Consider the following 27,504-nt stretch of genomic DNA (forward strand, 5'->3'; position numbering starts at 1 on the left):
TATTGTGCTAACATTCTGTCATCAACATATCAGGGTAGAAGCTGCAGATTATGGCCAGAATAAGAGTTCCGGACGGTTATTAATCATTGTTTAGGGGGTTGTAAAGGACGAGTGTCACGTATTGTGATAGTGAACCAGTTGTCGTCAGGTTAAAACGAGAGTAGGACGTAGAAAGTGAAGCTGCGTTTGTCTGCACACATCTGGACTGTTAGCCGGCTGCTAGCTGGCTGCTTGCTCGGGTCAGGTTCGGGAGTTGAACCCGCCGCCTCTGCAGAGGGATGTCCTGCAGCTTGGTGGAGTTCTGTCGGCTCCAGGAGCTCAAGGCGGTCCGGGACTTGTTGTTCCAGAGCCAGCGGCCCGAGCCGGCAGCAGAGAAAAACCCCACAGGTAAGAGGACGGAGTCCACGAAACACACCTGTCACATCTGGAAACAGGAGCTGACAGAGGTGTCAAAAGTATTCACATTCATTACTCAGGTAGAAGTATAGATACTAGAGTTTAAAAATACACATGTAGAAGTTGAAGTATCAACTCAAGTTTTTTACTCCAGTAAAAGTATAAAAGTACTGGTTTCAAAACTACTTAAAGTATAAAAGTAAAAGTAATGTAAGGGGGGAAAAAAGCCATTAAGGATAAATGCCATTGAAAATGAATGCATCTTAGTATAATGTAAATATATTAAAGAACCATATATGTGTACTATTGAGCATTAACATGTGTTTCAGAGAACAGGAGATATGATGACTAGTTGCCTATAAGTATTGTAATGGTGCAAAAAGTCAAACTTCAGGCAAGTTATCATTTATCCTAACCTTTATTGGAATGTACATCCAAGTTTAGTTGCAGGAATCTGAGGGAACGGATGTAAGAACAAAACTGGACAAGAACATCTGAAACAACCACAACCAAATTCACTCTATCCGGATGGAGCAATTTAACTGGATAGTTTTTTTTTAAAGGCCGAAATGAAATAGAGTAACGAGGCTGTTTTTAAAATGTAAGGAGTAAAAAGTACGCATAATTGTGAAAATGTAAGGAGTAAAAGTAAAAAGTCGTCTGAAAAATAATTACTTCAGTGAAGTATAGATGAACAAAATTTCTACTTAAGTAAGATAACGAAGTATTTGTACTTCGTTACTTGACACCTCTGGGAGCTGACCAATAACTATTAACTAACCCCACATGTTGAAAAGTGAGGAATTGTTACCATTTGATCAAAAACATTACAACCTTTTTGAATTTGATGGTAGCGACAAGTTAAAAAAAGTTGGGACATTGACAGCAAAAGTGGCTGGTTCTTAAAAAGAAGCGCAGGAGGGACTTTTACTTTTTACCAACTTATCAGCTCAAATATCAACAGTTAAGTCACATAATTAAGCATAAAAAGAGCAGCTTAGAAAGGTACAGGCTCTTAGATGTAAAAGATGGGCAGGAGGTGGAAAAACTGAGTCTACAAATTGTGAAATAATTCAATGCTTCTCAGCGTAAAACTGCAAATTCTATCTCATCATCCACAGCCTCCTAAGGTATATCCTCAAAGCATTCAGAGCATGGATATGTCTCTGTGTGTTCAAAATCAGTGCTGGAAGCTCTTGGTCTTCAGGCCCCTGATTTCATGATTTTGTGATGGATATCACGGGATGGACTCAGGAACTCTTCCAGAAATCTCTGTCCAAGAACACAGTTGACCCTGTCATCCACATGTGCCAGTTAAAACTCTGTAATACACAGAAGAAGACAATATATGAATGTGATGTCTTTGGAAATGTAGAAAACTGCTCTGTGGTCATACAAGTCAAAAAGTTACATTTGTGGTAGAAACGATGGAGGATTGGTCCTCTAGACGAGGGAGAGGAGGGAAACGTCTCTCCTGAGGTAAATATACAATTTAGAGAAACGGATGCACCGTCAAACCCATGAACTGGTCTCCTCAATTCCCAGATGTATAGACTGATGCAGTGGTACCTTACTGAACACTGTTTGCCTCTGGTCCTCATTCTCACGTTGGACTCGCACCTCTTTTCCGTACACTTCTGTGTGCTCATGCGATACATCCAGAAGTCCATTCATTCTAATGGGAACCTTCGTGATCCCTGACATAGCTGTGGAACTTCTTCTTCTGGTGTCTTTAAGAGCATCATTGCATATGTTAAAAAATGTTTGCCTGTGTAAATGATTTTGGAGAGACTGTAGGTGGTCATCTAGCTAACATTGAAAACCTGAATAGCGTCCAGGTTTTTCCTTCCTTCAGTTGTTTTAAAAGAGCTGTAGTATGCTACTGTGAGCAGGGTACGCAGTTTGTGCTCCTTTTAGCAAAGTTTGACATAAATATTGGATCCTGGTTGCCCGTTCTGTGTTTTGTCATGATATTCCTCCAAACGCATTTTCATAGAATTAGATGCAGAAAAACATATAATTCCCCATTGAGACATGGCCACGGGTTGGCATCCAGCATCAAGCTGACCATACAGAACTGTACTTCCTTGTCCTGAACACTAGGGGCATACATGGAGCAAATGGATTTACAGAGGACTTATGGATTTACAGAGGACATATGGATTAACAGGGGATCTACGGGAACCAGGTGTCAGGGCAGACATGCACCACGTTCACACTATATGGCATTGTGTGACTGTGTCTGATATATAATAATAATACATTTTATTTATTGGCACTTTTAAGTGAAAAAACTCTAACAGCAAAATACCAGCCAGTGAAGTTGCTTGGGGATGGGTTTGTTGTGCTCTGAAGACGTAGTTCTGGACATGATACGAGCGGCTGAGTGCTGAAATAGCTCCAGCTCGTAGGAACCTGTGTGGTAAACCAACTAGAAGAGAATTACAGTGATCAGTGAAGGAAGGGACCAGGGCATAAACGAGAAAAGCAGCATAATAATATTTTGTTTCCATTGATTGACTCGTATTATTTTCTTTCAGGGCTGTGTGGACACAAAAGTCCAGCTGGCAAATACTAAGCCACTTTTATCTATGAATGTGAACTGTCAAATAAGGTCGTTTTGACATCAGAATTGTGTCAGAAATGGACAGCGTGACCGGCAGCTTCAACACAACACAACTGTCACTTATCAGAAATGCAAAGTGTTATTACAGAAAGTTTTTCTGGACATTTTTTAGCCAAGCTGCTGATGTCACTGCAAACTAAGGTGTAGATTTTATTGATTACAGTGTCATATTCATAGTTTTTTAGCTTAGCTTTAAGTAAATTTTTAAATCAATGCTCCTCTCTCTCCCTGGCGTCATGAGCTAGAATGTCACTGAATCTGTTTGGGTTTTTGTTTCCCAGCAGACAATGACCTGTCTTGGGACACCTCTGACTGGGAATCAGCATGGGACGGTGGCAACAGTAAAGAAGAGGAGTCTGCTCCTGCCACAACAGTATGTTTGTTTTATTTGTTTGTGTTCTATTCTGTGTTTTCATAGTCTCTTCTTTGCGATATTCAGCAGCAGATAACTTGAGTATTGCTGATCACAGTACACACGAATAAGTATAAAACTAGGGTGAAAATATCTGGAAAATAAAGTCCATAAATAAATAGAGTTGCTCATAGCCTTCTGATCTGGTTCTTATTGATGAGGGTTAGTAGATCTGGGGGTAGCTTGCAGCTGACTTCCTCCTCCTCTCTGACTGCAGGTGGACGATGAGTCTCCGGGGCAGAGCGAGCCGTGGCTGCAGGACTGCGTCGTGTCGCTGTCGCCCTGCTCCGACCTGCTGGTGGTGGCTCGTGAACAGAAGGCAGTCTTCCTGTCTGGTCAGATATCTGAAGTGACACCCTGCCCTCTGCCCCTGTTCTCTCAGCAGCTTTCATTAATGTGTTTGTTGATGGATTCTTGCAGCGAAGTGGCGTACAGATGACAACGGTAGAGAGGAGATGACTCTGGCTGTGTCTTGGACCGGAACCCTCAGCGCTGAAGAGGGGTGAGACGGTTGAAAAGATAACACAGGAGTTGGTGATGAGTGAAGAACACACAGTACTGTGAAAAAGTTTAAGCCTCTGAAAATAACAGGAAGTTAATTTCCAAATCATGCCTTCAGCATTCTTTTGTCCTTAATAATTAAATGCATTGATTGAGCAGATTATTTATGTAAAAATTGGATCAAATCAAATGATTTTTGCCTTTTGAAAACAACAACAATCCTCCAAGCACAGTACCTGTCTTTAAATCATGGCTTTTTTACATGGATGCTTCCAGGATGTCTCATGTCCGGATGGGAGTTTGAGCCTTTTTTCATAAAAGCGGTTCCTAAGAGGTGATTTATGCTTCTATGTCGTTCCGATGACGTTTCTCTGCTGTAGTTGGGAACCCTCCGTTGAAACCGCTGCTGAAGCCAGATGTGCACCTCTGCAGAAATGTAACTACGTATCTGCTGCAGCATTTCTAAATGGATCCTTCTCGCCCTAGCCAGCCCGAGCTTCAGCTTTATCAAAAAGGAACATTTCTAGCCTAAATTTTAAGTAACGACAGTCCACAGTTGTTTGATTCTGCTCTTCATGATGCTCCAATCATAAGTCATTAATAACTGGAAGTATCATCGACGTTGGCGTTTACAGCTTTTACTAATAACAGTCTGGAAAGTGGTTATCTTTGTTATGTAGAACATAAGGTCAGTTTAATGTCTTAGCATTTTAGAAAAGTTACTGGTTTAGTATTTCAGCTCTCAGCTCTTATTGGAACAGCACTTCTGCCTCTTCATCTCATCTCAAACCAACTTTTTTCAGGTCGGGGGGTAAGAACTCAGTCTTTTTATTGAGTGTTTTTCTTTCGAAATAGTTTCTTTTTACTTTTCATTCTTGCCATTTGCATCAGAAGGCAAATTACTGAGACACACTTCATGAATGAGAACACTTCAAAACACAGACTTTTTTTTTCATTCCACATTTCTTCTGTATGTTCTTCTCTCCAGAGAGTGCGTCAGCAGTGTCATTGCTATCCCCTTGGCAAGCCAGAAAAGGTCAGAATTACTTGTGTGTTAAGAAGAAGGGACATCTTTGGAAGTCAAACGTGTTTTCGTATATGTTTAAAGGCTGTGATATATTTTGTGTACAGGAGCTCCACTGGGCGGCCTGACTGGACATGTGTGGTAGTTGGCTTCACATCGGGTTATGTCCGCTTCTACACAGAGGTACCTCCTTATCGCTACTCGTAAGCCGGCATCGCCTTGAAACAGAAACGTCTTGTTTCTAAAACATTGATTGTGTCTCTTCAGAGCGGAGTTCTGCTCCTGTCCCAGCTGCTGCACGAGGACCCTGTATTGAGGCTCAAATGTCGCACTTACGAGATCCCTCGTCATCCTGGAGTAACTGAGCAGGTGTTGAACAGCCCTGACCTTTATTTTAGGATCTCCCTGAAGATATTTAGGTTGTTTATTGCTTGAAAACATTGTTTCTTCTCATGCTGTCCACTCCTAAAACACCCCTAGCCATATCTGACCCTCCTAAAAGTCCCAGTCGGCTCTGACTGGTTAGCTGGTTGGAGAAAGTCGGGATGTAAATGTGTCTGATAAAGAAAATCCAAAGGAACAAGGCGTTTCAGGCAGCTCAGGAAGAGTGTTTTTATTTAAGAAAGAATAAATCAAATATTGGTAACTCTATAAAAGTTTTACATCCACAAAAACCTGTTTAACACACTTGAGGAAACGATCATTGCCTTTCTTACTGACAATGAAATGAGAGAATCAGTTTTTTATCAATCTGTTGACTGAATCCCACCACATCGTTGAGGGTTTGATAACGGATGTCATTCCTTTTGAAGCACGAGGAGCTGAGCATCCTGTACCCCGCCGCTCTGGTCACTATCGATGGCTTCAGTCTCTTCCAGGCTTTGCGTGCCTGCAGGAACCAGGTGGCAAGAGGTACTGTGGATTTGAGTGTTTGAATCTGTGTTCACCGCTGCAGAATGTGTTTCCAAGAACACAGTAGCAGGACTTTACTGTGTTACAGTGTGCTAACAGAACATGTTTGTTTCCTTTGCTGGCTGGGTGAATAGTTTTTGCTACAAAACCTTCAGGAAACGGTGAGACTTGACACTGGCGGCACTGAAACCACACATGCACACATTTAAATACCCTTTAGAGGTCAGTAGCCAAGCTTCAGCAGCTTTTCAGGATCATTAGACGTAGTTGCTGGTAGTAGTAGGTGGTAGTAGTAGGTGGCTCAGTTGGTAGAGCGTTTGCCCATGAGCCTGAAGGTCAGTGGTTCAAGTCCTAGTTCCTCCTGTGTCCACCAAAGTTTCCTTGGGCAAGACACTGAATCCCAGTTGCTCCCAGTTGTCAGATCAGTGCTGTTGCGTGGCAACTCCACTGGCAACCGGTGTGTGAATGGGTGAATGTCTACAGTGTAAAGCGATTTGGGCCTGTAGGAGTACAGCTTGAGAGCGTTTTACAAGCCATTGAACATTTACCTCAGGCTGGAAAGTGAAAGTGTTTCACATGTCAGTTCAAAATACTTTTGCCAGTTTTTTTATTATTATTATTTGTGTGAATGCTTTTGGTTTATAAAGCAGGAAAACGCCCTTATGAGATAAAAGAAGGTTGGGTAGCGTGTTCGGCGCAGTTTTTTATTTTTAATATTTGTGGTTTGGGTGGCGGTGAAGTAGTGTTGACGTAATGGACGGGTTTGATGCGAAAAGTCCCAAACTGCACATCAGGCTGCAGACTTGTAAATGTCACTCTCAATTCAAATGAAAATGTTGAAACACTAGTTTTGCCCAAGAAAGATTTCCCATGCTCTTGAATTAGACATTTTAGAGTTAGCAGAATTAGTTTTGGTAACAGCAGATAAAAACAGTATTTTGAAGATGAATCTGTTTCCCATCAGAGGAAGATAATTATTCCCTTCTCACAAAAACCAAGGGTTTTTTTATGAGGTGGATGGAGGGAAGAAAGCTGTCTGTTCCCATGATGTGCTGGTCTCAAGCTGCTGGGGGACTAAAGCAGCTAAAGCACGACGTGCCATCAACCAGCTGAAGTGTAACTAAAATACTTCAACCACTGCTCTGAGATTATACATCTCTCCTCTCATGCAGCTGCAGCGGCAGGCAGCGACGTTGTCCCGCCTCCTCCTCTGGCCTACAAGAAGTGGGGCCTGCAGGAGATGGACGCTGTTGTGGACCACAGCAGCGTGGGTAAGGAACGCCTCATGAAGCTCACACTGGACGCTGGCTTCGATGACACTTGTGGCTTACAGAGCTTTGCTAAGTTGAAATAACAATGAAGTATTAGGACATTTTTCACGGCATTTTCAACTGCAAAGACACCAAATTGCAAAATAGATTTAGTTTTTCTGTGAGCATTATAATGATCAAAACATGCTTCCTGAGCTCATCCAGAAGGGATTTTGTTCCTCAACATGATTTAATTAAATGATTGACTTAATTCTTCCTGCATTTTCTGTTTTTAGGCATTATGACACTTTGTGTGTTTGACCAAATGAAGAATGCGTCTAACCTGGGGGGGTTTAATGCCTCAGTCAAGGGCAGCCCCCCCGCCATGAGCCAGTACGTTACTGTAGGAAGCGGTCCGTACACAGGCTTTTATTACGCCATAGAGGTGAGTGACAAGATGCACAGGTGTTACAAACCAGCTCACATCATCTGTTTAAATGTATTAGTTTGAATTGAGTTTTTGGTCGTCTGTGTCCTCAGGGAAGCTCACAGCCGCTCCTGTCTCACGTGGCTCTCGCTGTGGCCAGTAAACTCACCTCAGCCCTCTTCAGTGCTGCCAGGTTTGTTTGTACATGTGTGTAAATGTGTAAATGTGCGTTCATGACTCTGTAAGAAAGACTAACCTCAAATAATTAAGAGACGTCTGTCAGCTCTAAGGTTGTAACATTTTTAACCCAGTCATTTATTCATAACACTCGCAGTATTATAATGCTTTTTCATGTAGAGAATTGGACATTGGTAGCTGCTTCATCCACCAGCTTTGTTTTTCACAAAAGTAGTCTCGTTTCTATTGCTACTCTATTACTTTAAAACTACCCAAAACCTAAATGTAGCACTGAAAAAAACTGTTAAATGTTGCAAAAAACTGTTATGCTGTCATGAGGTGGTTTTTCAGACCAGATGATAGTCTAGTTTAACTGAAATTTGTAAAGGAAACTTTTTTTAGGCATTTAAAAGTCTCCGGGAGCGCTGGATGTGACGTAGTCGGTCATCTAAAGACATTATAACTAGTTTCCAGGTGTTTTTGGCCTCAGTTATGTTATGTAGTTGTGCTGTAACACTACTGAATCATTATGCATTACTGCACTTCGTTTTTCACACATGTTCATCTACATGTTGGGTCAGTATTTATACAATAAATGTCACATGTTGTATTCACCTGATTTTAGACTTGATCAGAGCCAGACTGTGTGTATTTGTGCGTCACACTGTTCATAAGAGATGGGTTTGTCCAACATGTGGATCAGCATCCACGGTTTAGTCCTGTGAGATCTGCTCTTCGGGAATGTTCTAATGGTGAAATTGTGCCGGAGTCGAGCCTCCAGGTTTTATCCAGAGCTCATGGCCCTCAAGGTGCCTCTCACCATCTTTGTGCATGTTTCAAATCAAAGGGTTTCTAAATATGCTTCCTTCTTTTTATGTCATTTCTTTCCTCAGTGGGTGGTTGGGGTGGAACAAGAACAAGAATGAAGAGGAACCTGCTCCAAAACAGAAACCCAAAGTGGAGCCTGCAACACCCCTAGGAATCAGGTACCTGCTGTAACTGGTCAATGTCAACGTGGCTCCTGAGTTCAGGTCACAGTCCCTCTGAGGTCCTCACGCAGATCAGTAACCTGAAATCTGATGGGGTCTTCCCTCTGCCCTTAAACCTAGCCTTTGTTTTCCAGATTTGGTCTCCCAGATTCTCGGCGCCATGGCGAGTCTATATGTCTGTCCCCGTGCAACACGTTGGCCGGAGTGACGGATGACTTCGGCCGAGTGACGCTGCTGGACTTGGCCAGGGGAATTGCCATCCGCATGTGGAAAGGTGAGGGGGGGAAAAGAAAGCAGCATCATAGAGGGCGGCCACAGATGTATAACCTTGAAATGACTTTCAGGTTACAGAGACGCCCAGCTGGGCTGGCTGCAGGTTCAAGAGGAGCGAGCTGATCGGGACTTCTCCCCCTCTGCTTCACTGCCCAGACGTCACGCTCTCTTCCTCATCATCTATGCCCCCCGCAGGGGAATCCTGGAGGTGTGGGCCATGCAGCGAGGCCCTCGAGTGGGTGCATTCACTGTGGGAAAACACTGCAGGTATTCACAGGGAAGGTCGCAACTTTGGGAAGCCTCATGTGCCTAATGCTGTTGAAAGCAGCAGATTGTGCATAGTTTATGAAAGACACTGTTTCTGACCGGGAATTGAAGAAAGTTTTAGGATTAGTCATCTAGGATTCCTGATATATTTGTTGTTTTTTCCTATTTATGAAATGTCAGAGTAAAGAGAGGAAGACGTTTTTTTCAGAGATTTTGTTTTTATTACTTCCTTCAGTCAGAAACTGACAAACACTCCCCAAATGTAGTCCAAAATAGCTCGGGGAATTCCACCTGGCAATGTTTGGACAACAAAATTCTGATCGACCATTCCAGCGATAAAAAGCACACCTTCAAACAAGGAACTCATCGTATATCATCAAAGGAAAAAAAAGAGATAGACTAGAAATCCTGAAAGAGACTAGGATGGAACTGCTTGGTCAGAATGTTGAATGAGTTTCAAATGACCCCAAACATGCGGCATGATTAGTTATAAAACGGTTTAAGGACAAGCTTGGGGACAGCTCCCCAAAAGTTGAACAGTTTAAAAGTTCTCCCTAATAAAAAAATGAACATATGGAAAATTCTCACCTTCAAGAAAATAATAAAAAAAAATTTTAAAAGTGACGTAGTTTGATCTTGGTGTTTTCTTCTGGTCTTCCAGGTTGCTGTATGCCGGCTACCGTCTGATGGGGGTGAACAGTGTGACCAGTCAGGGCTGGCAGCTGCAAACTCAGCAGGTGTGTCTGCTGGATCCCGGCTCAGGAGCCCTGAGGACGGTGAACATCCCCTTCCACCTGGCCCTCAGGTTAGTACCCAGTCTGGAAACACTGCGGATTCTTGAAGGGGAAATTCAGTCGCATCATTTCTGTTTACAATTATCTAAACCAGCGTTAGTCCAAAGGATTTTTAGCTTCAATCAACAGCTGAACAGGCAGTCAGCATTTGGACCTTACTGAAGGGGCTCCAAGACCATGGGTTGTGTCACTTCAACACTTTGCTGACATTCTACTACAAAATAGTTTATTGCTCAGATTTTAGGCTGGGACATGCTTTTGATTTGGGGGATTCGCTCACTCACGTTCTTGCATCTTCTCCACTTCAGTGACAAAAAGAGCGAACAGGCCAAAGACATGCACCTGGTAAAGAGACTCACCACGATGCTTAAGAGCAGAGACGTGGATCCTGGTGAGGAATACAAGAGTGAAATGGAGCTGGTGGAAGACCATTGTAACACCGCTGATGTTCATGATCAATGCTCTTTTGTTTGCACTTCAGATACTTTGGAGAGTGAAGCAAAAAGCGTGCTGCTGGAAATCAAACATCCTGCCACTAAGAAGCAGGTATAAAAACATATTGCATCATCATATCCACTAATGCTCCATCAGACCTGAACACCTCCACACCCTCTTCTCAAACCGTCTCTGCATCTCCTTTCAGGCTTTGGAGTCTCTCCTGTCAAACAAAAACATTCCCATCTCTTGTCTTACCAACGTTACGTGTGCCTTAAACGACAGTTTGAAGCTACAAGGTAAAGTAAACGGCTTTTGTTAACAGAGAAGCATTAATGCATTTGTCAGGTCCTGGACACCAAATTAAACTTGAAAAATGAAGTGAAATGAAATGAAATGAAAATGCAAGTTGGCCGTGAAAGCAGTTATTAAATTCAGTTTGTTTCCTATTAATGATCTTGATTAACTTTAAACTACTGAGCTTGACAAGTTGGCAAAGTTTCAGTAAAGAATTATATCCATTCTCTACAATTAAGTGCTAAAACTTTTAGCTTAAAAATAAAAGATACCGAAGGCTTTTCCCTTGTTAGATGGTCGCACAGGCCACAGTGGATCACTGTGTTCTGCATGTTGATCAGCCATAGGTTTTATATCGGGGCTTGGGACCGGTGCTATGAGTGGGTGGGGCTAAACGTCCTGCAGGGACATGTCATGTGGGACATGAGACAGGGCTGGGAATGATCCGGTGACCACTGACCAACATAGACACTCTTCAGCGGTCTCGATAGACGTTTATATCTTTGACGCAATTTGGTCAAAATACAGTATGGCAGGGGGCACGGTGGCGCAGCTGGTAGTGCAGCCGTCTCCTGGGTTCAATTCCTGGCGCTGAAGTGCGTGTTAGTTCCCCCATGACTGCAGTGCCCACACCCTGGGTGGGGTTGGCGAAAGGGCCTTTCTGTGTGGAGTTTGCATGTTCTCCCCGTGTTCCCTTGGGTAGCTAATGTGAGCTACCCTCACAAAAACATGCTGCAGTCCTGGGCTATACATGCCCCCTCTGGCCAGCCGGGGCGTCAGATGGGGTGAGGAGGATCTGGCTGGAATAACGTGATCCTTCCACGCACTACGTCCGGCCAGAGAAGCCCCATCCTGTCTGGTGAAAAGAAGCGGCCTGCTCACTCCTCAGGTTAAGGAGGAGACCTGAGCTCAGTGCAGGGCCTCCCAGGGTTGGTAGAGGGAGCAATGTCCAGGACTGTCACTTAGGTAGAGCACTGGGTGATATAATGGGGGAAAAAAATCGTGATAAAAATATAAAAAAATACAGTATGGCCTTTGCTAAGCCCACCGCTGTTTCCAGATGTTGACTGGTGTTTGTGGATGCAGCTACAGACATGTATCCTTGTTTGAGTGAGATCCATAAACACCAGCAGGTGACACTAAAACGCTGAAGATGCAACACTGTGTTTGCATCCAGTAAAACGGCCGTTGTGAATGTGTTTCACTGCTGCTTGAGTTCTCAGTCTTTAATCAATTTTCAGTTAGCTTGTTCTTCAACAGCTGGTGTTTTGGTTGATGATCCCGCCCTCGTCCCTGATGTAACCGGTGCCTCGTCTGCCCGGGCAGAGTTTCGGTGCAGCTGTAGCAGCAGTTTTCCTGGCTCTGAACCACTGCTTTCTCTGTGAGTTAGGGTTGAAAAAAACGGTTCAGCAATAGATCGGAACCAGTGCCTTTCTTGACGTTAATATTACAGCTGTGCGCGGCCCACTTCAGAGGTACAGTAAATACAGTTTCATAAAAACTCTGAACAGTTGAGTGAGTAACACGTTTTCAGACCTGGAGGGTCACAAACAATCACTTGGTCCGGACTTCAGAGACCCAAATAAATGATCTGAGGCACAAAAAAAGTTGTGTTTTTGTTCATAAAATCTCCACTTTTGTTTACAAATTATTGATTGGCAAAATTTGACATTTCGGAAAACAATCAGACATGAAGAAAATGTTATACTTGGTGCAGTTATGAAACATTCCCTTCATTCATTGTAAGGACGTTACTGCTGTGATGATGTACTAACATTTTTTGTCATCACTGCATTGTGGAAATGGCAGTGATGATGAAGGAAGTGTGGGACACAGATGTTGCACTGTGCAGCCCTGCTGGTCATTTATAAAACAATATACATTTTCAGCAGTTCCTCTTGCTTTAATTGTTGTTTTTTCTGTTTGGTAGCTGCGGAGGAAGTGGATGCTTCTTTACTCCAGCTCTGCTCGTCACAGCTGAAGCTGCTTCGACTCTACAGCGACATCCAGCAGCTGCAGTCTGCTGCCGACTCTGAGGCCGCCTCTGCAAACGTGCGTGGACGCAGACAAACATGACGGGGAATTATATGTTTTTCATGTGATCACAATGATGCCGAGACGGGTGTATTTGAGTTCCTGTTCCCTCCCAGCAGGATTCCCTTGAAGAGGTACAGGATGAACTGACCCGGGTTCTGCCCACCTTACAACGCTACGCACAGCTGACCTCAAAACCCAGTGTTTCCTTCGCCCAGGACTCCCCAGACATGCCCCTTCCTGTCCAGGCTTTTCTCTCCCAGATGGAGTGTACGGAGGATGGCGAGGTGAAAGTGGTGCACAAGTCTGATACTGAATGGAACCAGCTCGGTAAGAAAACCTCTACCGCATTTATAGCTTCTACTTTTACTCATCATCAGTATGTCAAGGCTGGCATATTCTTCTTCTCCCCACATCTCTTTCTCATGATGATGCTTGGACTCACTTTGGCCGCATTTCCCAGATTCAATCATTCTTAAGGACTTAAGGAGGCTCTTAAGAAGGGTTTGCCTAAGAAGGAGCACTAAGATAGGAGTGTTTTTCCAGACGTGTTCTTAACTGCCTTCTTAAGATCCCGCCAAAGGCGTGGGAGCTGTCCACTGCAGTGGTGCTGAAACTAAAGAGAGGGTAGCCATCGTAAGATGCTCCTGCCGAACTCTCCTCTGCCAGCCTTCTGCCCACAGCTGAGTTGTCCTAAACAAAGCTGTCGTGTGTGCCTTCTGGCCTCCTGGCAACGATGTCTGTGATGAGGCCATCGTGGTCCACCGCCACCTGAGTGTTGATGGCAGAGTAATGTTTCCTCCCAATCCAGCAGTTGTTAAACAATCCACGGTGGATCTGACGTACCTCGTCCCGCGTGCTGGGCATTCTGATGTGTGGGCGTAGCGCAGGAGGATCGGTGTCACGGCTGCCACACTCCGTGAAACCGATGCCTTGCTGAGGCCGGTGCCGTCCCCCAACAACTCCAGGAAACTCCCCACTGTAAAAACTTAGCGTGGCCAGGAGCTGCACCTCTGGGTTGAGGGTAAAATTGCAGCGGGTCGCCCTCTGAATGTGTGGTGACACTAGCATGACAAGGTGTTGGATCTCCACGCGGGGAAGCTGGTACAGCTCGATCTGACAGCAGGTTAAGTGGGGAGAAGTGCTGACGCACATAGGCATTTATGTAAACCATCTGGCTTCACACACGGCGACGCTGTTGGTTAGCGGTGAGAATATGCTGTATTGCAGCCATGGACTTCAGCAACGCCTTCATAAAGACCAGCAGGTGGAGCCTCTTGATGAGGTTCCAGCCGAGTTAAACTACACCTGTCAGTTTCCCTGATATCTGTGAAGTACCACAGGGTTGTTGATGCTTTTATAGCTACTGTAAACTCATATGCAGACGCCGAATGTGTGTGAAAACGTAATGAGTTAAAGTAATGATGATTCATTTTATTAATGTAGCCACAGGAACACATTTATTTTGATGTTATTTCTCTTCTTATGCTACTTTTCTTGCGTCAGCAGCTATGAACGCATATAACTCCGATATAACTTGGCTGCAGTGAGCGTTTGGTCACTAAGATGGCGGTTAGGAGTGGGACAGGGCGATCTTATGTTTTCTTCTTAGTGAAAGGTCTTCTTAAGCTAAGAACGACTCTGGGAAACACATCCTTCTTTCACAGCGCTCTTAAGACGGCTCCTAAGAAGCTCTTAGCGCTTAAGAGCTTCTTAACGAATCTGGGAAACACAGCCATTAAATGTTCTTAATTCAAAGTTTTACCCCTGTAAACACCATTTTGCTCTTCATTGTCCTTTTCAGGAAACTTTATGTTCTGGGGTTGTCTGTGTGGCAGAAGCTCGCTCCACAAAGTCTGTAACACGCTAGAAGAGGCTGGCATCAGTCCGCAGCAGCTGCTGGTAAGAAGCCGCGAGAGGCTGTCGGAGATGGATTTAAAATAGTACTATATATAATAATACTGAACTGTTTGGCTGATACAGTCAAGTCCACACGTTTTTGGACAATGGCAGGGGTTTTACAATTGTGTCTTTGTGCTTTAAATAAAACGATCAAAATGTAATAACGCTATAAGTTTAGACTGTTAAGAGGTTTCACATTGATTTGATATTTGCCGTTGAGGAATCGCTGTGGTTTTAAGCAAAGTAGCTCCGTTTTCAGAGGCACCTGATGGACAAAGCAACCTTCATGAAGCTGCTCTGGAGGGCGTTTTCCTCCACAAGAAAAGGATTCTTCGTTCATCCTCTGTTGGTGCTCATCTTTCCTTTCTTTCAAACTGTAGATTTGTCCAACTCTTAAGAATCATGGGATCTCTCTTATAGATTTATGTAGGTTATTCCGACTAAAGTTGGACTAATATTGGTAGTTCCACTCATGGCTGCCGGGTACCAACTTAACACCTTCAATCTGCTTCATTTGTCTTGAAGTAATGAGGGAGTGGACCACACCTGACCACTGTCTAAAGACTGGACTTTGCTTTGGGTTCATTTACTTCAATGAGAGACATGATAATGCTAAAATGATATATTTAGTTAAAAACTCTTAAATTAAATCTAAAAGAATCCCATGTGGGTTGTTTTGTTTGCATTGTGTTGGTGCCATCCGTCCATCCTTCTTTTACTGCTTAGACGGGTCGGATCGTGAGGGCCGACCAGGAAAGCTCAGACTTCTCTTACTCGTCCAGCTCATCCTGGTACATCCCAGGACGTTCCCAGGCCAGCTGAGAAACAGCCCCCTCAGCGTGTCGGGGGTCTTCCCCACCCTCACCAGATGCCAGAGGCATCTCATCGGGCCACTCTCAAGGAGCAGCAGCTCTACACTCAACCCTTCCTGGATGACCGAGCTGCTCCTCCCATCTCCCAGGTCCAGAGTCGAGACAGATGAAACTCATTTCAGACGCTTTTATCTGCCTGTTCTTTGGGTCACTACCCACAACTCATGACCGTAGGTGAGGGGTGGAACATAGACCTGGTAAATCAAGAGCTTCACCTGGTTCAGCTCCTCCTTCACCATGACAGACCGTTGCCGAGTTCACTGCGGACGCCACACCAATCCGCTTCATCCTTCCCGCACTCATGAACAAGACTCGGGGCAGTACCTGATCCCCGACCCAGAGGGGATACCCCAGCCTTTTCCGGCTGAGGTCCACGGTCTGGGATTTGGAGGTGCTGATTGTTACCCCAGCAGCTTCTCACTGAGCTGGGAACCGCTCCAGTGAGAGCTGCAGGTCATGGCCCCATGAAGCCAAAAGAAACACACCATCTGCAAAAAGCCGAGACCCAATTCAGAGGTCACCAAACCTTACCCCCTCCACCCATCGGCTGTGTCTAGAAATTAGATTGGTGACAAAGGGCGTCCCCGGCGGAGTCCAACCCCCACGGGAATCGAGTCAGACTTGCAGCCGGCCATGCGGACCGAACTCTGACACCGGATCTGGTACATAATGGCAAAATCATGAAACTCTGTTTCAGCCTAAATACCCGTGGACCTAAGTGTATAATAATGATATGCAGTTTATTTTATCGTAGTTAAACCCTCACAGGTGTGGACGGGAGACGCAACTGCCCCTTTAGTATTGGATCAATAAACAGCTGTTTGCTTGTTTTCTTTAATCTACAGTTTTTGCTGCTGAGCATGTGGTTGCGAAGGGAAAAGGAGGTTTTACAGAAACCACTGGAAACTGTGAGAAACCTCCACGCACTACTGGTCGCCCTTAGCAACATGAAAGGTATGTTTTCTCCTCCAGTGTGTTGACTAAAGCAGATCTCTGTATGATCAAGTCCAAAATTACATTTTGCTTCATCTCCACCAGTAAAAACCAAGGAGGAAGAAGAGATAAGACCTCTTCTTCATCGTCTGTCTTTTTAGGTGCCCTGGAGGACTCGTGGGATCCCCAGTCCATCTCCCCCTGGTGGCAGCAGGTCCGATGTAGATGCATCCAGTCCCACTATTCTGCTGCTGCGTTACTGGCTGCGTTAGTGGCTCAGCATGCTGCCAAGGCCAGCATCACGAGCCGAGCTGACAGCAAGGTACAGCAGCCCAGTGCACACGCGCAGCCCATCTGTGATGAGCAGGAAAACCAGTCTTTTAGTCCACCTTTAAAGGTCTTCTTTTGTGTGGGACAGTTGCAGTCAGAGTGGGAGGCCGTGTCTTTGGAGCTGGAGCAGTGGCTGGTGTGTGTTCGCCAGCTGGAGGACGTGCTGGTGCTGCAGACGCTGCTGATGGTGTCTTCTCCCCAGGGGACAACAGGAGGTGCTGTCTCGCAGTGCTCCATCAAGACCCTGCTGGAGGGAGGTGCAGGTACGAATGAAAAACATTCTCTGGAGGATTTAATCTTGGTTGTTTTTCTTTACTTTTTTTTTTACTTTACTTTTCATGTAATTTCCTCTCCCTTCGTATGCTTCTTAGTCCCTGCAATACTACCCTCTGTAATTTTCTCTTCCGCAGGCCGGTGCCAGTCGTTGGGCTGGTTTTGATGTTTCATTCCTTTTCCCGTCTGTCTGTTAAGGTGGAGTTGCTGACAGCGTCTCCAAGTGGGTGTTCAGGCAGAGCCTGGCCCCCGAACGACTGAAAGAGATTCTTCAGAGGAAAGAAAGTGATGCTTTAAAGGAAGAACAGGAGCAGGGTGAAGGAGGAAAAGCAGAGCCGGAGAAAGCCGCAGACCAAGAGGACGCGGACAACACGACAGGTTTGGACTGAGGGCCTTCAGACGCGGAGTCTGCATTTTTCAACCCTATTCTACAAAAATACTTGCGCTCGCAACACTTACACACGCTGCCGACCCGTTTCATCAATCTGTCTGTTGCTGCTGTTCACAAAACAAGGAAAAGTGTTGCTGTGCACCTGAACCCCAGATGATCATCTGTGGTTCTGGTGCCTGAACTAGAACCACAAGACTATCCCTTATAGAGACGGAGAGAAGTTGGCATCCCAGAGCCACTGCTACTCCACATCTAGATAGAGATAAGATAACTTTTGAATTGCACAGTTAAATATTCCGGACTAACGTGTCTAGTTGTCATCAGTGATTTCTCCCACTGCCGGTACTGAGTCCAGGGGGAAGGGGTGTCCCCAGATGTTAGCTGTGCTTCATGATCAACTTATCCAGGTCTTCAGGAGTGCTCCCACACTCCAAAAGACATTAGTGTCCTCAGCAGTCTCCTTTCTTGTAGAGAGCATCTAAGATATCTGACCGGTGCAGTTCATTGTTTAGATGAACACACGTATTTGTAGGAGTCCAGGTCGGGGCTGGGGAGAGGGAAGTCTGGGCCTCTCTGCTGCCTCGTATACTGAGCTTGGAGATGGACGGGTGGATGAACCCAGGGGTCTTTCAGGATGTCGGGGGTCTAGTTTATTCCACGTGTGGGCAGCACTGGAGACCCACATAAGAAGAAGACTATTTTCTTTATGCGGTTTGTTATTAAGTGTTTTGTGTAACTTAACTGATATGAAAGACTAAACAAACTTGGGACAGTGCAACCAGTTGTGGGACGAATTTAGTTTGTGCAACAACACTGAGCAGTTTTGGCATCATCACACTGATTTCTGTAGTAGTAGTAGTAGTAGAAAAGCTTCGAGCATCAGTCCTGTTAATCACCTGTCTGGACTTCTGAAGTTTCCTTCCCTGCCGCTGACCCGGACTCTGTCCCGCTTGTTGTCCAGAGCTGCTGTTGGCCGTCTGCCAGCGGTTCCCGTACTCCCTGTCGCCGGACCTGCTCTTCGCCCACTGCAGCTGGGAATACGTGGTTCAGTGGAACAAAGACCCAGAGGTGCGCAGATGTGCACACAGACGACACACACTCTCACACAGGAGCTTGGAAGGTGTGGTCATCGTAGCTGAACACATCTGAATGGATTTCTCAAGTCTCACATAAAATGTTGAATTTGTCAAATTAGAAAAAATGACTAATTCAATTCAATTTTTTTATTTACTAAATGGAATAGGAAAAAATGAAAAGTTCTCCAGCCTTATACTTCCCATTTATTGATGCTTTGCACCGATATAAAGTGTCCAAGCATTTTTCTAAATGTAAATACGTAACAAATTCAGACTCATTTCTTGAATTGGATTCAGCCTTTGAAGACTTGTTTGATGACCTCATGATAAAGAAAAATGTCTTCACAAACTTTCATCAGCCACAGATTTAATTTAGATGTTTGTCATTATTACTTGATCCAACGGTCCAGTTTTCCGTGCTTCTCTTTTGTAGGAGAGTGGATTCCTGTCCTGGGCTGTGGAGCACGTGAAGATGCTGTCAAGTCCTCATATCCAGCTCGGTCAGTTGTTTTATTTTAAGTTTGTAAGCAGTCGTGTGCAAAAGGTTTTGGCACTACCACAAAACGTTAGTGCCGTTTTGTTTTCAAATAGATCCGATGTATTCACGGAGTTGATTATCAGTAATTTTCCACGTCGACATGGTGAACTCGGTGCACTAATACAGCTAGGACAGATGTCCATCAGTCAGGATTTGGTCCAGAAATTGAAATCTGACCTGCCAGAGAGAATTACAGAAGTTTAAAGAAAAAGGTTCAACAATATCAACTCTGACACGCGCTGCCTGCTCAAAAAAAAGGCACAGTCACACGTTTGAGCACCTTTAGCTTTGATTACGACTGTGGCATCGTTCCCATGAGCTTCTGCAATGTCATTTACTTTCATCCAGAGTTCCATTAATTTATCTCCACGATCTTGTATTGATGATGGGAGAGTCGGACCGCTGCGCAGTCTTCTCCATCACCTTCAGTTCAGGTCTGAAGTCTGTGGTGGTCAGTCCAGGTGTGAAAACGATGTCTCTGTCTTAATCGAACAAGCCTGTGCCATCGTGGAAGAAAACATCCATTGATGGAATAACCTGGTCAGGTATTCAGGTGGTAAGCTGAGCTCAGAACGATGCTGAACCTCCACTTGACCAACTGCAGCAACCCCAGATCGTAGCCCCGCCCCCCACGGGTTTGTACGGTAGACACTAAGCGTGATGGGAGCATCACTTCATCCACCTCTCTTTCTTACTCTGATACGCCCATCACTCTGGAACTCTGGGTAAGTCGGGACTCATCAGACCACATCTTTATGTTCCTGAGGAAATTGAAGCCTTTTTTTCCTCATCAGAAATGTACTTATCAGACTCACTGATGAGTACATTTCTCAACAATTTTCTTAGTTAATCCAGGTGGTGACTATTTGTTTTGGACAGGCAGCCTATCTGACAATGGAAGCCTTGGAAACTTCTGAAATGCTCATGAATGTTCAATATACCATGAAAACTAAATACCTGACTAAATAAAGACTGTGTCACTGCCAAAACTTTTTGCCTCAACTGTATTTTTACTTATAATGTGGATATGTACATTTTCATCTGCTGATGCTGTGAAACCAGCTTTATAAATCTCATAAAGGTGAGTTATAAGTGTATCATCTAACTTGATTTGTATGTTGTTTTATTGTTGTTTATTTTAAATCTTGACAGGTATTTGCACAATGATGTGGAGCACATTTATTGTCAAGCGTTTGTCAGCAGCTGCTTTCCTTATGGAGAAGGTAAATGATAATCTGCGTCCGTCCCAGTTGCCTGTGAGGGTCTATATACCACAATAACACCCTTCGTTATTTTTAGGTTGGGAAAGCACCAAAAGATCGCTTGTGTCGACGGGTAAGTTTCTCTCAGATCCTCAAATGTAGAGTCGTGGTGAGATGTGATTTGAAGTACTGGAGTGTTTGTGTGCAGGATGTTGGGATGGGAGACAAAGCCATGACATCTTTCCTGGGCTGCTGCGTGCAGCTGCTGCAGATCCTCATGGAGGTGACTGGATTATTGCTTAAGAATAAAAGCCCTTTCTCTTTTATAAATGTCCACGTAAGTGACGACTGCAGATCAAAGCATGGAGCAGTGCCTGGTATAAAAAGGATTTACAAGGATTGCATGTACTACAGCCACTAATACTGCTGACTAATAAACTGCATGTCTGAGGAATAGTCTTGGTAATATTACACGTTCACATATTGCTGGAAAACCTGCAGGCGGACTCGGCCATGGAAGAAGTTCCTGTTCCAGAGCTTTCTGTGGAGGAGGTGTGGAGCGGAGCCGACGGTCCTGCGTCCATAGCGGAGCTGGCGCTGGAGCAGCGAGGAGTCCACTACCCGCTGGTTCAGCACCACTGCCTGCTGGCTTCCCTGCTTCACACGGCCATGACCTTCAGCCTCAAAGTCAAACCACTCGGCCTGTTTGACAGCAAGGTGAGCCGACCGACTGCAGCAGCCACGTGTCCAGTCAGGGTGCCCAAGTTCATCATCTGTTAATCCTCTGCTTTTCTGTGTAAAAACATAACAAATATCATGTGATCATACTTGTTCTTGGTGATACTGAAATGCAACCTGAGACCAACAATAACGTACGACTTTTTCTTTAACAAAAAAAGGAAAAAAAATGATGTGGGCAATACTAAGTATCTCCAATAGTAGCTGGACATTCACTCCCACACAGCTCTCAGAAGGTCCCACAGCGTTTCTGTTGGATTGAGGTCTGAGGTCTTTGATTTGAATGTTCTCTCAGCCATTATGGTGTAGACTTGCAGGTGTGTTTTGGGACTCATTGTTACATGTTAGCTGTTACATGAGCCAACTAAAGCTTTAGCTGTCGGACAGATGTCCTCACATTTGCCTCTAGAAGACTGGGATACAGACAAGTTGGTGGTCTATTGAATGGCTGGCTGGAAAACAACCCCAAACCATCATCGCTCCACCGCCGTGCTTGACAGTGAGATGTTTCTGCTGACATGGCTCTTGACATTAATAATTAATTAATACTTAATAAAAACAACTCCCCTCCTTGTGTTAAAACACACTTGAATGAGGCCGGCAAACTACCAAAACGTCTGCTTTTATACCTGATTGGCAGCACCTGAACGTAACTTGGTCTCTGAATTCTTATGGAAGCAGTAAGGTGTGACTTAAGGTGCGGGTATGGTTCTGCGTCACACACACGCAGAGCACACGGCGCACCCGTGACGCCGTCACGAATCGTTCAGAGTTCTCCGTCTCTCCATTTGGTCGCGGTGCAGTACCCCCCGCGGCCACTAGTTAGCGATCTTTTTCTGAATGGTTTATCCGACTTTTTCCGGTCACAGTAAATCAAAGAAATAAGGACAACTATTGTGCAAAAAACAAAAACAAAAAAAATCACATATAAACGAAGAAAAAAGCCCTGGAAGTTCACTACTGATTCAAACCGGAAACCGGAAATGCTTCGCTTTCAAACGAACCAATCACAGCCCTCTCGGTCTGCGCGTGGTCGGCGTCTCCTCGACGCGTAGTTACAATTTTCGGGAGGTGCACGTCACTGACGGCGCATGTGACGGCGTGTCCTCTGCGTGTACAAAAACCACACGCCGTAGGCACGGCGTCGTTTTGACGCAGAACCATAATTCAGCCTTTAGTCTTGCATTTGTTTTTTGTTTTTTTCTTTTCGCCTTCATTGTTATGAGATAAACAATGAAATGGTGAAAAAATTAATACATCATTGCTTTATTTTACGTTGTATAAATCAGATACAAAACAGGGGTGTCATTTCCGGGGTCTGGGGCTCACACCATCAGGGTGGGGGTCCAGATGGCGTGAGGCCCAGAGTCCTGAAACCCTGTTCACACCAGCTTTGTGGGATTCTGCAGCACGTCAACAACCTCAGCCTGAGAGGAGAAGGCTCCAGTGTAGACAGCCAGCCTTGTTCCAGTACCAAAATCATCTCATCCATCTTCTCCTAATGACACAATAACCTCCAGCCCCAACATCCCACACCCCACAAGCAGGTCCTGTCGTCTGCAGAAACACTCAGATGGTTCTGCAGTTGTGGGGTGTCTCGGTGATGGACCAGAGACTGAGGACAGAGAACTGGTGAACTGTTTCTGTCATGGTGGGAACAATCATCTCATCTTGAATGTGAACAAGACAAAGTAGATGTTTGTGGTTTTAGGAAACCAGGATGAAGTCAGGTAGTTTTTCCATCATGGGAAAATAAGTGGAGGTGATGGAGGAGTATAAATACCTCGGTGTTCACCTGGACAACAGACCGGACTGGAGATGCATCACTGATGTTGTTGATAAGAAAGGACAGATCAGACTTTACTTCTTGAGGAAGTTTAGTTCCTTCAGTGTTTGCAGCAAGATGTTGAACATCTTCTACCAGTCTGTTGTGGAGAGTTCAGTCACATCTGCAGTCATCTGTTGGGGATCAGCATCAAAACCAGTATATTTGTATTTTTTGAATTTGAATATGACCAACACTAAGATCCAGAACGATCAGTTGATTTTCATTGTTTTTACATAGGAAGCAGAACTGAATGAGCGGCTGCTAGCTTTTGAATGAACCGTTCTCCAGCTCATTCTTTGTTTTGTGTGTGTTGTAGGGTAAAAACGCTTTCTTCAGGGATCTAACAACCATCCAGCTGATGCCCAGTGGAGAAATGGATCCCAGTTTGATCTTGCTACGACAAGAGGTGACAAGTGGAACAAAACCCAGAGGATGAGAGGAGAGCCACATTCCTGTTTTCCCCCTCTTAACTTTTCTCCTCTCTTAGTTCCTCCTCCGGGTGCTGACCGGCTGGGTTCAGGCCGTCGATGAGGCATCGGGCCCAGCATCAGCTCCGAGCTCCGCTCCTCTGCCCTCCTCTGGACCCGCAGCAGACTGGTGGCCCTCCCTGTGTTTGGAGCTGGGCTCCCTGCTGCAGGTCAACCCCGACATCCTGCGACGGCACCTTGTCTGTGAGCTCTACAACCAAGGCCTGGACCCACGTGCTGAACAGGTTCTGGACAACACTGCAGCCGAGAGTCACACGATGATGATGATGCCGTCGTCAGACACTGTTGCTGATCTCGCTCTCTCTCATGTGGCTGGGCCTCCTGCCTCTCAGGTTATGTTGGAGGTAGAAGACAAGGATGTGTTGGGCTCCCAGCTGCTGGTTCTGACCGGTCAGAGGCTCAGCTACTGCCTGCTCCACAGCCAGAACCAGACGCAGGCTGCCATGGAGCTGCTGGCCCGCCTGCCTCCCACCCTCTGCACCTGGCTGAAGGCCATGGTAAGAAAAGCAGCAGTCATGAGTTACTCATATAAATGTAAAGTTGGTATGTAAAGATAACTGCATCTAAAAGTTATGAGCTTGGACGAGTCCACACAATGGAAGCTTCTGATATGCTAGACATAATCTGAGTTAACTGGTACACCTTCACAAGACAAGGGCTTGATTCTGACATAAGATAAAATAAAAACTCAACTGAGACGTCAAGAAATGACTGTGAATTTGTTTGTAGGTTATAAAACTCCATCCCAACTGTGAAGCACAAGGGTGGCAGCATCATGGTGTGGGGGCATGAGCCAGAAAGTTAGGGTTGGGTTGTCCGGTGATCCTTAACATTCCTTTAAATCAGCTGCAGTTGAAGGCTGTGGGGGGGAGGCACCACTAAGCCCTGACCTCAGTCTTCTGGTTCATACACGTTTTCAGCACCACCATCAAACCCGACCTCAGATCCATCAGTTCTGTCAGGAGAAACCATAGACATATATAAAGGCTAGATGACTCGTCCGCGCTGCTGCCAATGGAGAGAGACGTCGTCACACGGCGGCCATTTTGCCACAGGAGAACTCGCTCACTCATAACATTGTGTTTAATGGTGCCTGTACTGCAAAACAACCTTAACTTGCTCAATTCTCAACAGATTTTCAAACAGTTTGGTTTGTTATGAACGGCAGAGATGTAGTTATGACACTGCATACTTGTGAATAATTATAAACATTGAAAAACATACTTTTATATGAAAATAACCAGACAGAAACAGATAGCTATGACATGGTATTTATATTAAATCAATATTTCTATAGTATTCTTAGTAATATTTATATTTACATTATAACATATATACATATATATTATTACCATATAACATGTGTGTGTGTGTGTATATATATATATATATATATATATATATGTTATAATGTAAATATAAATATTACTAAGAATACTATAGAAATATTGATTTAATATAAATACCATGTCATAGCTATCTGTTTCTGTCTGGTTATTTTCATATAAAAGTACGTTTTTCAATGTTTATAATTATTCACAAGTATGCAGTGTCATAACTACATCTCTGCCGTTCATAACAAACCAATCTGTTGAGAATTGAGCAAGTTAAGGTTGTTTAAGCAGTACAGGCACCATTAAACACAATGTTATGAGTGAGCGAGCTCTCCTGTGGCAAGATGGCCGCCGTGTGACGACGTCGCAGCAGCGCAGACGAGTCATCTAGCCTTTAAATATGTCTATGGGAGAAACTGTGATGAGAAGAAGCGTTCTGTGGGTCACTCAACAGGTTCTTGTGTTCTGCAGGACCCCAGCGAGCTGAGGTGCCCCCTGCTCCCTCTGCCCCAGACCAGCCGGCTGGTGGGCCGCCTCATCGAGATGCTGCCAGAAAACCACGCCCAGTACAGCCTGGCCCTGCACCTGCTGGAGGCCGTGGACGTCCTTGCCACCGACGACTGACCTTGACAGCAGGACGACGTGTCTCCAGAAGACCAACCGGTAGCTGAAGAGACTTGGCAACGAGACTATTCCTCCGTTATCATCATCATCATCACGGCAGTTCTGTCACTCACAGCATGTCAACATTAATTACAGACTAATGTTAAATATAAAGTGGGTATGAGCTGCTTTTAACCTTTTTTTTTTTTTTTAAATCCTTATTTTCGTGCATGTCACATAAATCACGTTGCATATTTGTGTTGAAGAGTATCGTCAGGGTGTGTTCATGAGATGGTTATTAAGGATGGGGGCTGTGTGCCGCTTCGGTTAACGCTTCGCCGTCTCCACACAAACAGATGTATCATAAAGAAATACAGACCTTATTTTTATTTATGAACGCAGACAGAAGTGAACTCTCTGTGCTTTCTGTCTCTAATGCAAAATAAAAATGTTTATCCAAAGCTTGGTGATACAGCTTCTTTCACACGGAGTCAGTATATACTCTTATTTTATTAACAAAGACACAAGCGCAGCCACATCCTGTAGAAATCCTCCACACACAGATAAACCGTACTTCCTCTGACATTACCACACACAAACCCCCCCCCCCCGCTGTTCCAGCTACGTCTACGGTGACCCTCCTCCGGCGTGCCGGACCAGACTGATGGCGTTTTAAGTTTTTCTGGTTCCCACCTGCCACCAGCCGGTCCGGCGCCAGGCAACCGGAGAGGGAAAACCGCTGCTTCCGGGTCAGTTCACAGCGAGCGTGTCCACTTCTGTCCGTTCAGCCCTCAACGGTGACGCCTCCCTGGCGGCGGGACCATCAGCGAGTCTGGGACACGGCGGCCTGGCAGCGCGGGCACAAGCAGTCGGAGGACTCAGCGGTGTAGCGGCGGCACCGCGGACACCGGGCAGCAGAGGTGGGCACGGCGGCGATGCTGAAGGCGCTGTCCTCGCGGATGACGCCACCTGACAGACACACAGACATCTGTGAGGTGCAGCTCTGCATATGCTCAACTACTACCCCCCCTGATATCTGCACTGGTTACCAAGGAAACAATCTCGGAGGGGAGACGGCATGTGCGCATTTTCGCCGCCATTTGTTTTGTACAAGTCTATGGCTGCAACAGAAGCAGAGTTTCCCCCGTTATTCTTGAAGTTGTGAAAGACACAACCGAACGTATCATCCAAGCCACTGTTTCCTGAAGCATTCTGGGAGGTCAGCAAAAGGTTAAGCTTTCATTTAAAAGAGAGATGTCTTCGCGTCACATTTCCATCTGGCATTAACAGGGAACATAACGCACGTATCCGGTTCCCGTCTCGGTTACATCCACATGTGACTGAGGCCTAAAGGTCATCGGAGAATAACAGAATCGTGAAAGTTTTTACTGATAACAGATTAAAAAGTCAGTGCCACATAGGATGGGAAAACAAATCTTGCATTACTGTGCTGACTTTGATCTTTGTCCTGTGCACAGAGATTTCTTCAGATTTCTACTCATGTTCTGCAGATGATAAGCTACTGAAACTTTTCTGATTTCTACATTCTGGTCTGAACTAAATACGGGTTTATGACGGTGGAAATAAGCCCAACTTGTACTGTGGCTGCGGAAGCACACGTCCAGTGTGAGACGCGTGTCTGTGAAACCAAAGCAAAGCGGCGGTTGCGTCACCTTCCAGGTTGATGAGGAAGGTCCCCTGGTTGACCACGGCCTCCGGGTGCAGGTCTCGGGGCAGCTGGCCGCTCAGGCTGACCCGGGCCGCCATCATGAGCTCCGCCAGCTGGGAGCAGGTGGAGGTGGGCTCCTCCTGGAGAGACTGGAGGAGAGGGAGCAGGTTTGTTCAGCTGGAGCGTGCCGGTCTCACCAGAGCTTTACTTTGGAAAGCAACAACTTATTTCAGTTTCCATGGAAATATTAAAGAGGATTGTTACTGTTCATCTGAGGATATATTAACACTATAATCTGATGATCTTTGCTATGTTTTTACACCTTAAACATAGGAGTTACAGTTTCAAACACCTTCCCTCACTTCATGTTCTTCCCCTAACCCACAAGAACCCATTTCGACATGATGTGCATGAGGACCTTTCCAAGACATGAAGCCAGGGTGAGCTGCCATCACGGGTCCTTGTGGGCTGAACTGCTGCATTTCCTACAATGTTTCAGCCTGAGAGGCTCCC

At 45.2% G+C, this 27,504-nt stretch overlaps 2 protein-coding genes across 9 annotated transcripts in view; one reads left to right on the forward strand and one right to left on the reverse strand.

The window, feature by feature from the left end:
- On the forward strand, positions 1-25,783 carry rab3gap2 (RAB3 GTPase activating protein subunit 2 (non-catalytic)). Of its 7 annotated transcripts, none has more exons than XM_061743104.1 (36): positions 1-387; positions 3,304-3,395; positions 3,652-3,769; positions 3,855-3,936; positions 4,924-4,971; positions 5,067-5,142; positions 5,227-5,328; positions 5,772-5,871; positions 6,006-6,032; positions 7,044-7,142; positions 7,418-7,566; positions 7,662-7,741; positions 8,619-8,711; positions 8,849-8,988; positions 9,059-9,254; positions 9,916-10,059; positions 10,357-10,439; positions 10,530-10,594; positions 10,692-10,782; positions 12,711-12,832; positions 12,931-13,144; positions 14,619-14,716; positions 16,434-16,542; positions 16,683-16,843; positions 16,940-17,114; positions 17,323-17,502; positions 18,477-18,583; positions 19,025-19,091; positions 20,282-20,352; positions 20,429-20,464; positions 20,540-20,614; positions 20,833-21,048; positions 23,214-23,303; positions 23,385-23,609; positions 23,718-23,882; positions 25,191-25,783. In XM_061743104.1, exons 1-36 carry the CDS (start codon positions 279-281, stop codon positions 25,341-25,343), a joined length of 4,158 nt encoding a protein of 1,385 aa, XP_061599088.1. In that variant the 5' UTR covers positions 1-278; the 3' UTR covers positions 25,344-25,783. The 7 variants fall into 7 exon arrangements, with proteins under 7 accessions (XP_061599088.1, XP_061599089.1, XP_061599090.1 ...); XM_061743105.1 differs by having other exon boundaries at positions 12,934-13,144; XM_061743106.1 differs by having other exon boundaries at positions 3,307-3,395.
- iars2 (isoleucyl-tRNA synthetase 2, mitochondrial) overlaps positions 25,703-27,504 on the reverse strand; it is a 17,091-nt gene continuing 15,289 nt past the window's right edge. For both annotated transcript variants that reach the window (XM_061743120.1, XM_061743119.1), the window contains 2 exons: positions 26,996-27,140; positions 25,703-26,291 (listed from right to left, as the gene is read on the reverse strand). In XM_061743120.1, coding sequence (XP_061599104.1) covers positions 26,146-26,291; positions 26,996-27,140 — 291 coding nt within the window. In that variant the 3' untranslated portion in view covers positions 25,703-26,145. The remainder of the gene's footprint in view (positions 26,292-26,995; positions 27,141-27,504) is intronic.

The sequence above is a fragment of the Cololabis saira genome, chromosome 16, assembly GCF_033807715.1.
Source record: "Cololabis saira isolate AMF1-May2022 chromosome 16, fColSai1.1, whole genome shotgun sequence".
NCBI lineage: Eukaryota > Metazoa > Chordata > Actinopteri > Beloniformes > Belonidae > Cololabis > Cololabis saira.